Below are 11,629 nucleotides of genomic sequence, written 5' to 3' on the forward strand. Positions count from 1 at the left end.
TCTCCAGCAAAGCGTCAGGCGCAGGCGAACAAACCTTAGGTGGCCCGCACCGTCTGCGATCACGTGCGAAGCCCATCTGGGGTACTTTTTTATAGCAGCAGCTGCGTTGGTGGGTGACTAAAATCTGGTGACTAACACCACTGCAGAGATGAAAACCAACAACCGGGCAGGTTCTGAGAAAATCCCGAGGTCCATAGCTGCCAAGTTATCCCTTTTTTTAAGGGATTTTCCCTTATGCTGAATAGGCTTCCTCACGAGAAAAGGGAAAACTTGGCAGCTATGCCGAGGTCACTCCCGCCGCCAGGGTCAAGGACAGCCGGAGCCCGAGGCTTCCCCCAGCGCTTCTCCCCAGCCTCCCACCCGTTAAACTCAAAACGTCCCCTCGGGCTCGCCGGCAAGGGACCTCCTTCGAATGTTTTCCTGGAGCCTCGAAGGCTCGCTCGTGACGTAGCCACAGGACGCCCTCCTCCTCGCGCGCCGATTGGCTGAAGCGCGCGGAGGCGGGTGCGGAACGTCGCTGTTTGTGTTTGAACGTTCCAGCGGGAGGGTGGGGCGAGGAGGAGCGCGGCGCTCGGGGGCTCCGTCGGGCAGGCGGCCGATTCGCGGCTTCAGCAGGGCGAACCTTCGCTCCCCGGCCGGACGGCGCGGCGCGATGGTGCCGTCGCGGTGCGTGAAGAGCGAGTACATGAAGCGCTTCAAGGAGCCCAAGTGGGAGGCGTGCGGCCCCTGCTACCAGGAGCTGCTGCGCTACCGCCTGAGCCGGCGCCTCTTGGAGCAGGCGCACCGGCCCTGGTTTTGGGACGGCTGGGAGCAGGACAGCAGCCAGAGCAGCGGCGGCTCCCCGTCGCCCCCGGGCACGTCCAGCCCGCCGGGTGGACAGCAAGGAGAAGAAGGAGCGGCGCCTGGCGAATCTGGCCTGGGCGGCGCTGCGGCGGCGGGAGACGCCAACAGATCCTGCCCCGAGGAGCCCTTGCGTGGGTCGGGTATGTTCCTCCACCGCCGAGGGGAGAGGAAGAGGACGGTCTGCCGGAATGACCTTGAGCGATTCTCTCGGTGTCTCCGGGAAGGCGGGCGGAGCCGCGGCTGCAGAGACGAGTCGCTGGGGAAGGAGGGAGGGAGTTGCAGGGGCCGGATGTCCCTGCTCTGCAATGGAGCTGCCGCTGGATATGAATGCGGGGCGGGGGTGCGCGGAGGAGAAAGCAGCTTTTCTGGGTTTTAAATAAATCTAACAGCTGGGAGAAGCTGAAGCTCCGGCTCCGCGTCCGGCTTGGCTCTTTAAGCCGCCCTCCCCTCCGCACGCATCGGAAAATGGAGGGTGCCAGGACCGTGCAGCCGCTTCGGCCTCTTGCTGCCAAGTAGCTTAGCGACTCCTCCTTACGCATCTGTTGGGGAACGGGTGAAGGCGGCGCTGCCGCCATCGAGGTGCCCGGACGTGGTTGCTGCCCAATACTCGGCCCCTCCGGCGCCAACCCGGGTCCTTCCGGGAGGCGAGAGATCTCCGGCTAGATCGTCCCCGGGAGGCACTTTCCTCGCTTACGAACGAATAGATTACTATCGGAGCCTCCGCTGACGTAACAGCGGCATTAAAAAAAATTACTTCCAGTAGCACCTTAGAGACCAACTAAGTTTGTCATTGGTATGAGATTTCGTGTGCATGCACACTTCATCAGATGGGCATTTTGGAAACCCATCTTTGACCAAATGGAAAGGGACGGTTTTTTCTCTTCAGCTTTGCTGGCAGGAAAATAGGCCATATCCACTTGCATTAAGGCTTTCTTAATTTATTCGTGTAGGGCCAGGGATGGGCCTGGGGCTTTTTGGCAAACAGGGATGATGTGAGTTGTAGGACAGCGGCATCAGGATGGGGCCACAGGTTTCCCATCTCGGACTTACTAAGGATGGTGTGACTCCTGCTTCGTGACTTAAATTCACATCCTTATAATAAATAATATCTATCTAGAGAGCAGATGGATGCCAACAACAAAAGTATCTAGAGAGCAGTGCAGAAATTATGCTACCCCATAAGGCAGGTGTGGGAAACCTTTGGCCCTCCAGGTGTTCCTGAACTACAACTCCTTCATCCCTGGCATTGACTATGCTTGCTGGGGTTGGTGGGAGTTGTAGTTCAGCAACACCTGGAGGACCAAAGGAGCACCTGCCATAAGGATGCTGCCATCCTCCCTGCCACTCTTTGCTGGTAATAGCATGATGCTCTGTCCTGCGCAGAGTTAGGAGTGCTTATGACCATTGAAATCAGAGGGCTTGGATGTGCAGACTGGATAAAAATGAGCCTGTTTCCTCTGGGTTTACTTGCAGACTCTGGGTTTACTTGCAGACCCTATAATCTATTTTCTGAAAAAGTGAGACAAAGCTTATTGATCTTACTACGAGTGAAAGGTTAGATCTGCATCCCTGACAACACTTCTTCCAGACTAGTAGGCTACCTTTTTTTTTTTTGCTCTTGAGTATTGCTGTTGGCATCAGTGGAGCCAGCTTCGGAGAATACAGCTTTGATTTCATCCCTAAAGTATCTTGATCTCTTATAAGCTTTTTGGAATGACCTCACCAATAGTATTTCAAAGGCCCAAACTGAAATTACTAGCACAGTACTGAGAATACTCAGTAGTACCCAACTCAGTAGTATTCTGAATAGAATAAACCTAAAAAATGCTCTGAAATTCCTTTGGTTTTTCCTGATTTTACAGAAAATAAAAAGTATCTTCTTTATTTAGTTACAGTATTTATAGCCTACTCATCACTGAATATTTACAATCCCAGAATAAGGATCAAAGTAATAAAACCATTACAAACTAATATAAACAGGTCCAACAAACAACAAATTAACAATTCTTTCATAAGGGAAGCAACAATGCTACAAAGACAAACATTAAACTTTCCAATTTAACCAAATGCCTAGGTGGAAAAAGAAGACATTCAAACAGATTAAACCAACAATTCCCACCCATTTTTCATTTCTGGTGGTAATGCTGGGGTAATCCACTTGCTTCCCACTACCTCTCATACAAAGAAGGCTCCACTCTGTGCCAACAGACTCACTTTGTAGATTTTGAACAGCTTCCATCTCATCCAGGCTCTTGCCCTGAGCATGGGTGTAGCCAGGGGGGCAACTGCTCCCCCCCCAAATCAAGTAAATCAATAAGAATAGTTAACAAATTGAGGTTCTGCCCCTGCTCTACATAAATCCTGGGCCTGAGTGGTATGAATTGTTGCCCACAAGGATCTACAGCAAGAAACTCCTCCCAGTTGACCATGGAAGCAACAGTGGTTGGGGGGGGGGGAGCACAAAAGAGAAAGAGGGTGGCAATAAGGACCTGCTAGTGTTTCTTTCCCAGTCCTGAGAAAACTCTTGGGCCTTCAAGCTGGTAAGGCTACTAGGGAGGAATATGCAGGTGAATTTGCTGGCCTCTCCCAACTCTGTCCTCCTTAACAGCCACCACAAACCACATTCAGGGTCCTCCAGGGAAATTAATGTGCTTCTCTATATAGACTGTGCCCTAGTTCTCAGAATACACTTAATTAGGTGATGTTTTACACAGTACACAGCAGCAAACTCAGATTGGCCATTAAGTGCATTCACAACAGGGGAGCAGCAACTCATGCAGTCTGCTTAGTTGTACCTGCACAATTTATGTATACACAAATGGAAGTTTGGTATGTCACACAGTCTTGTTTCCCTTTCCAGTGAACTTTTGAAAACATAAATTTGTGAAGTGTCCTATGGCATTGGTTGAGTCTAGGAATGTTACCTTGCTGAAAGATGGGATCAAATGTTTAAAATGGATTTTCAAATGCTCAGAATATCAAATGTGGGCAGATACCACCTGCACATTGAAACAAACATGCATGACTTATATGTGGACTATACTATCAGCAGATAAAGTGATAGTTGGCAGGATAACTCCATGCAAGTACCCCTGCACAAATCTGCAATGCCACTTCAGGTTTGCTAAGATAATCAAACCGTAATAAAAATGACAGCATTTTTGCTGTGCTTCCTGGACAGTATTTATCTGGAACTTAAAAGCATTGTCACAAATGTGACACTAGCTTAGATAACCTAGTCTTTTGATGACAAACTGGTACCTTGGAGGCAAAGACATTTTCTCTATAAAATGTTGGTTTTTATTTTTGACACTGATCTCTTTTCCTCCATTACTTCCCATTGTATAACAAAAATCAGTATCATGCCTTGACAAGCGTAAGTATTGGTGAGCAAGAACACTGTGTGCGTATGTACACACACACACAGTGTTCAGCATTTGCAGAGAGTTCTTTCGTCAGTGATTCTCACACAGATTCATGGCTGCTTATGTAAGTTGTTGCTATGGCATCTTGCATCTTTAAAATTGCATAAGCTTTCATTCTCCAGCCGAAAATAAAGCACTAACAAGAGCATGGAGTTTTACATGCTAGGTGCAAGAATTGTAATGTAGCCACAAACAGCACCAGTGTGCCAGCTGAGCTGGTGCATGATGGGAGTTGTGCTTTTTAGCAACACAGGCTCCATAGCCGCCTTTGATCTGGCCTCTTGTATAGGTGAAGGCATTGTACCTTTCGGTAATACTATGTAGCTCTGATCACTGACGCCTGTCCACTGATGCTGTATCTACTGTCTGACTGGAAACCTTAGTAAAGGAGGGCTGTTTTTCCTACTTTGCATTGCTGACTCTTGTGTGCACCAAGCAAGAGTTCTTTTTTTAAAAAAAATGAATTTATATACCACCCTATACCTGGGGGGCCCATGACAGTTCACAGAATAAAATCAAAGATATAAAACCCCAAAATACATAATAAAATTAAAACAACAACCCCATAGACCCTCCCCCAAAGAACACACTTTAAAAGGGCATAGAATGTAAATCAGATCCACCAAAGGCCTGGTTAAAAAGGAATGTTTTTGCCTGGCGCCTAAAGGTGTATAATGAAGGTGCCAGGTGAACTTCCCTGTAGGGAAGTTTTACCTACAGCGCGGATAAATCAAAGGAGTTATGGTACACTAACTGTCTGCATTGGTTTGCATAAGATGAGCCCTGCTAGATTAGGCCGGTGGCTCATCTAGTCCAGCACAGTGTCCAATCAGTGCAACAATGGTCTCCCAGCTTGTATTCCCCAGCAACTAGCATGCATAGGCATTCTGCTTCCCAACAGTGGAGGAAGAACTTAGCTGTCATGACTGGTAGACACGAATAGCCTTTGTCTCCATTGATTTGTCTAGTCCGGTGGCAGTGGGAGGTGGGCAGGCTAAACCTAACCCCCCTTCTTTTCTCCCAGAGGATGAAGACCAGGAGAAAGCCGAAGAGAAAACCGAAGTTGAGAGTGGAGGCAAAAAGTCTGCCCCCAAAGGAGCTGGTGGGTCAGCAAGTTGCCCCCAAGGGCAGCCTTCGAGTCGTGGCGCTTTGGGCAGCCGGGGTGATAGAAGACGGGTGAAAAGTCCTCAACGGATACAGGTGGCAAAGGGGCTGAAACACCCATTTGCCTTGTACGGCTGGGCAGAAAAACAGACTGATACTGGGAGCCAGAAAACACACAATGTCTGTGCATCCGCTTCTGTGAATGAAGTAAGGCAACTTGAAATATATACTTATGGGTTGTTTGTCTAAGTCCTTTCCCTCCTGCCCGACTCCTTCCTTCACACTTCCAAGGTCAGCCCAAGTTTGTGTGCTGCCCACAGTGAACTAGGACGTTACTGCTTCCTCATTCTTTGTCATCCTATGCTGGGCAAAATAACTACTGGCATTTAATATGCTATACTGTACAGTAGTTAAGTGGGCTAATGTTGTCTTAACTTCCTGGCCTTCTGCTACTGTGCCTGTGCTCTGGGCAGCCAACAGAGACCAGCTGACTTTTGACTGTGCATCCCAAAGGCAGGGAATTCAATTGAACCCATCAGCTGCAAAGCTGCCCCTGTGGCAACTCCTCCAAAAGTGCAGGATTTCTCTCTATGTAACTTACACAGCTGTAATGGACAACTCTTTGGGGTGCCCTGTTTGCCTGTGTGGTTCGGCTGGACTTGCCTGGTTTTCTGACCCATTTATTATGTCTATGCACTTACTTGCTTGAGAGTAGGGAGTAGTGCAGCTTCCTTTTTTGATTTTGTTAGTTGCCTGCCCTCCTTGTGTATTTTGTGTTGTTTGCCATAGCTGGATCCAAGGCCATTTCTTCCATGGCCAGTAGCAATACTCTGAAATGGATATGGGAGTGGCCTTGCCATGAAGCAGTTGCTTTGGGTGTTTTCCAGTGGATGTACAGTGGTACCTCGGTTTAAGTACGCAATTGGTTCCGGAAGTCTGTACTTAACCTGAAGCAAACTTTCCCATTGAAAGTAATGGAAAGTGGATTAATCCATTCCAGACGGGTCCGTGGAGTACACAACCTGAAGCGTACTTAACCCGAAGTATGAGTGTAATTGGTTCTGGAAGTCCATACTTAACCTGAAGCATACTTAACCTGAAGTGAACTTTCCCATTGAAAGTAATGGATAGTGAATTAATCCGTTCCAGGCGGGTCCGCGGAGTACTTAAACTGAAAGTACTCAAACCGAAGCGTACTTAAACCGAGGTATGACTATATTGCTGTTGTTTGGATTGTATCCAGCTAAGTTATTATATGTGTGGAACGACTTCTGCGAGCATAGTGGAACTTTGTGTGCTCTCCAAATCTGCTTTGGGTTTTCCTCTAACCATTCCGAGCAGATTTGAGGGCAGAAAGGAGAGGAAAGTTCAGCTGTGCTCACAGAAGCTATTCCGCATGTACAGTGATTTAGTTGGCTACAACCCCATCTTAGATATCTTACCTGCCCTTCACTATGAGGTTCCCCAGGGGGTTGGGGGGTTACAACAATGAAAAAGCAGAATATTAAAAATAATTTAAGCACACTACAAGCAAGAGTATAGGGTGGATCCTTATATATATCGGGTATCAAAAGCATGTGTCTTCAGCATATGACAAAAATTACACCATGAAGGTGCCAGGGGCACCTCTATGGGGAGGGAATTCCACAGCTTAGGGGCTGCCCCAGAGGAGGCACTCTCCTAGGCTGCCACCACTTTAAACTTCCAACATGGTGTTCCCAAGATAGCCCCCTCTGCTGATCCTAACGCCTGAGGGGGTCTGCAGGGAAGGAGGCAGACTTTCAAAAATAGTCACCAAGGCTACCTTGAGTCTCCAGTGACAATGTTGGGTCCAGGAGCATTCCTAAACTACGGACCTACTCCTTTCAGGGGAGTGCAGCCCTGTCCAGAAGAAACCACCTCCCCAGACTCAAGAACTGAAAACAACCTATGTGTTTTCATGGCTTCAGCTTCAATTTACTAGTGTGGGTGTGTCAAAATGGACGTGAAAGGGGTGTATCTGATGTCAACATGTTCAAAGTTAGCTTGGGATAAATGAGTGAGGGAAGAGCCTGTAGGAATCCATTTGCCACATACAGGCATCTTCATATTCCCCAATAGTTAGTTGCCCTATTGTACCGAGACACCTACTGGACATTGTGAATGGAATGTCGGCCGTTGATCTTCTGCAATTATATTCCTTGGTTGACGGTAATGGGCTGCGACATTGTCACTGACACCCTATGCTGTAGTTATGAAGCGGAATCTTCTTCCGCCTTGTTTACAGATTATATTGGAACAATATTTGCTAACTCTAACTTAATGCAAAGTTTTTGTTTGTTTGTTTCTGGCTGCCGTTTCAGTGCTGCTGTGGAAGGAATTCCCGATGCTAGAACGGTTGCCTACCCCCTGTCAGGATATGAGAGAGAATAATCTTGGTAAAACAGCAGGCAGTTAGCATCAAGTGTCCCAAGGCAGAGTGAGCTCAAGTTTAGGTATGGCATAAAAGATTGAAAGTACTGATGACACCATCATGGTAGGCTCCTGGTACTTAAATGACATTGGGAAGCTGTAAGTTCTTGCAAAAGTGCTGCTGATCTGTGAAATGTCAGATTCAGCATAAAGCATATTAAGGTACTTCTGACAGCAATATGGAAGAAATACAACAAAGGGAGCTATCATGTGTGTGTGTGTGTGTGTGTGTGTGTGTGTGTGTGTGTGTACTGGTTAAATTTGCATATCTCTATTTAGTCTAGCTTAGGCCATTGAAATCAATAAAACTAAGCTTGTTTTAAATGGACATTTGTCATAAAGAGTGAATTACGAAAGTCCCAACAGATACTGGTATTTGCTACTGAATAGGAAAAAAATGGCATGTATAGTAGGGCTTACACATATTTATGACTGGATGATTAATATATCTGTACACAGCCTAACATGCCTTTGTAAAACCTCTACAGGTTAGTGGATGGCTAAATCCTTCAGCCTCTCAGGTTAGCACAGGCATCCCCAAACTTCGGCCCTCCAGATGTTTTGAACTACAATTCCCATCTTCCCCGACCACTGGTCCTGTTAGCTAGGGATCATGGGAGTCGTAGGCCAAAACATCTGGAAGGACGCAGTTTGGAGATGCCTGGTTTAGCAGCTGAGCTCATTGCATTTGTGCTTCCTACCCTGGCCTAACCCAATGCCATGCCATGTGTATTCACTCACCATTGAAAAGTTGGTGATTCAATATTGGATGTGTACAGCTAATTAGCAAGTTTTATTTTATTTTATTTAGCATGCACCTGACATTTCAGTTTGATGAACTTCTCCAAAGTGGCTTACAAATGAAAGCAAGAATAAATACTATTGAACAACAAAATAGTTTAAAAATGGAAATGGTAAATAGCAGAACAGTGTTAGCATATGGAAAGCCACAATAAACCTTAAAAGCAGCAGTAAATATCAGTCTCCATTTAGTAAAAGAGGCCTGGTGCTAAAATCTGACTGCGCCTTGGTTTTCAAACCATTTTGGGAGTCGAACGGACTCCCGGAACAGATTAAATTCAAAAACCAAAGTACGACAGTAGCAAGAGAATAACTGGCATATCAAATATGGTAACTAGACAAAGTTTTGGGATTCTGGATGCTAGTTGCTTGAAACTACAGGAGGGGAGACTGCTCTTGAGCTCAAATCCTACTTGCAGGTTTCTCACAGACACTCAAATATCTCTTGTTAGATCCACGAGTCTGCACTGAGAGCGAAGAACAGGAGGCAAGTGGAAAAAAGGAAGCTGTCTCAGAGGCGGATTCATTCAGCGGAAGTAGAACAAGCCTGGAGAGCAAAATCTGCTGCACCAGACAACCCCTGGATGACTGAATACATGAGGTGTTACTCAGCACGAGCACGGTGATTCAGCATTTGCCTGGACCTGTCTTTTTTTAAATTCAGAAATAGTGTACGAAAGCAACGGGTGAAGAATTCCAAACTACTTATGCAAGGTTTTTACAAAAGGATTTTTCCAGCAGTTCGATATACTTGTTTATATTTTGGCTACTTATCCCTGCAGGAGAGGGAATAATTGATTCCATACTGGTGGGAACTATGCTTAGCAGTATAGCTTCTTTACAGATTTTTTAAAAAGAAGAATATTAAGAGATCTTTCTGTTGACCTTGAGCTGAAAAGCTATGGAATGTTGTAGAATGAACTTTTTAAAATGAAAGACCTCAGAAGGGTTATTTTGACAAATATTTAGTCCCTCCTAAATCATTAAAACATATGGACCGTATTCCATGGAAATTTTCTTGCCCTGATGTTGCATAGAACTCAAACCTTTCCCTATAGGGGAGCCATAACGCTTTACAAATCAGGTCTTTAAAAATTATTTGTAGCTGCCATTGTATTTTCATGTGATTCTAATTAAGTTGCTATGATTTTCATCAGACCTGTACAACTTGAGACCTAGCGAGCCAAACGCAGACATTCTGCCCTCTGTGGATTCAATCCAGTGACTACAGAAATAGGGGACTGTTATCAATCTATCTTGCTGTGCAGGCCAGATGTGCAGGCTCTTGCAGCCAGATGTGTAGAAGATTGTATAACTGGAAATGCTACATTTTTAGAATTCTGAAAGCTCTCCCCAACTTTATAGTATAGTGACTTGTTCAGGTTTACATTCCAGTTTTAGGTTTTGTGACCATCTGGAACTGGAGATTTTGGTGCAATAGATTAGTAAAGTGATGTGTTTTATGTTTTTAGCTTTTTAAATTTGCTGTCATGAGCCTGTGGTACCAAATGGCAGGTGTAGACAATCATTAACTATTAGTTATCAGTACTTTGCAGTAAGTAACATGGACTTGGTGACAGTGAACTGAGATGTAGATTATTTTTAATGTTTTATTTGGGTGGATTAAATATGCTTTGTAAAGAGTTTTGTTAGGTGAGCTTCTGCATAAGTGAAATGTTACAACTATTTCAACTCCTGAATTGAACCTACCAGACCAAGTTAGTGTACATTCCATAGGCATGTTCAGGACTAAGGCAAATTTTGCTATACTTCTCAAGTGTGTGACATGCCCTTATTCCCCCCCAAAAAAAGTTGATTTGTGTAATTCAGAGGATGAAGCCATTGGCAATTATGAGAATGTAACAAATCTGTTACAGTTTAAAGTTTGTATCGCATATTGTGAGACTACGTGCCATTTTTGTGTGTGTATCAAACACCGAAATGGTGGCTAATAAGCTGCTTAAAATAGTCTCCTTATATAGTCAAACCTTGTTTCTCGAACGGCCATGTTTTTTAACGTTTCGGCTCCCAAACACCGAAAACCCGAAAGTAAATGATCTGGTTTTCGAACATTTTTCGGAAGCCGAATGTCCAACGCGAATTCCGCTTGAGTGTAAGAAGCTCTTGCAACAAATCGGAAGCTGCGCCTCGGTTGTCGAACGGGTTTCGGGAACAAATTACGTTTGACAACCGAGGTTTGGCTGTATTTCAAATTATGTTGGTTCCATTCTTGTAGGGGTGGTTTTATGCAGCTGGCATTAATCTCAATTATTAAGACTTAAACTCAAATTTTGGGAAACAGTTATTGGTAGCCTTTCATTCCAAAGGCTACATCAGGTACCCTCTCCAGAAAGTCTGTGGTTACTCAGTGTTTGAGTTCCCTCTTCCATGGCTGCTGCAGGTGGCTTTTGGCTGTTTTGACTTCTGCTTTCTTTCCATCTTTAGGCTCCTGGTTGGAACTGTGTTTCCTTAAGTCTTTTTTTAAATTTAATCCCTTATCTTCACTTTACAAAATTAAAGGACTTCAATTGTACATGGCTTTAACATGATAATACATTCTCTATCTTTGTTAGACAATATTGACTCCTGCTTCCAAAGGGGTACATGAAAGACTTTTTTCTTGTGTCCTAAAGACCACTTTTCTTAAACAACTGGCAGCTTTTTGAAAATATTTCGGATTCTCTTTTCAAAGGGCTGTTCATGTTGTCATCTTTTAACTTCTCAGAATGTGTTCAGCTAAACTTCTTGTAAGCTAACTGACACAGGGACGTTGGAAATTTTGAAGACACTGTTGAAACAAGGACACTAAAAGTCTGGGTTTTCAGTCTTCCACAAGGATGTGTTGGGTGGCTTTCCATGTTCAGAGGAACAGTTCAGAGGAGTTAGATGCATGTCACTTATAATTCTGGTAATTTGCTAAGGGTGTGTGTGCATATCGCTGTTGCACATGGAGCATCTGCTTGCTTCTCTGTGTAGAATGGTTTTTATCTTAACTTTAAGCGATC

The 11,629-nt window shown here is 45.1% G+C and overlaps 1 protein-coding gene across 3 annotated transcripts; it reads left to right on the forward strand.

Moving 5' to 3' along the window:
- Positions 1 to 506: 506 nt before the first annotated feature.
- Positions 507 to 9,992, forward strand: CCSAP (centriole, cilia and spindle associated protein). Of its 3 annotated transcripts, XR_004692141.2 has the most exons (4): positions 507 to 983; positions 5,293 to 5,579; positions 7,715 to 7,846; positions 9,077 to 9,207. XR_004692141.2 is itself a non-coding variant. In XM_060272848.1 (3 exons), exons 1-3 carry the CDS (start codon positions 653 to 655, stop codon positions 7,742 to 7,744), a joined length of 648 nt encoding a protein of 215 aa, XP_060128831.1. In that variant the 5' UTR covers positions 507 to 652; the 3' UTR covers positions 7,745 to 8,063. The 3 variants fall into 3 exon arrangements, 2 of the variants coding, with proteins under 2 accessions (XP_060128831.1, XP_034964364.2); XM_060272848.1 differs by lacking the exon at positions 9,077 to 9,207 and having other exon boundaries at positions 7,715 to 8,063; XM_035108473.2 differs by lacking the exon at positions 7,715 to 7,846 and having other exon boundaries at positions 522 to 983; positions 9,077 to 9,992.
- Positions 9,993 to 11,629: the final 1,637 nt, after the last annotated feature.

This window comes from Zootoca vivipara, chromosome 3 (assembly GCF_963506605.1).
Source record: "Zootoca vivipara chromosome 3, rZooViv1.1, whole genome shotgun sequence".
Lineage (NCBI taxonomy): Eukaryota > Metazoa > Chordata > Lepidosauria > Squamata > Lacertidae > Zootoca > Zootoca vivipara.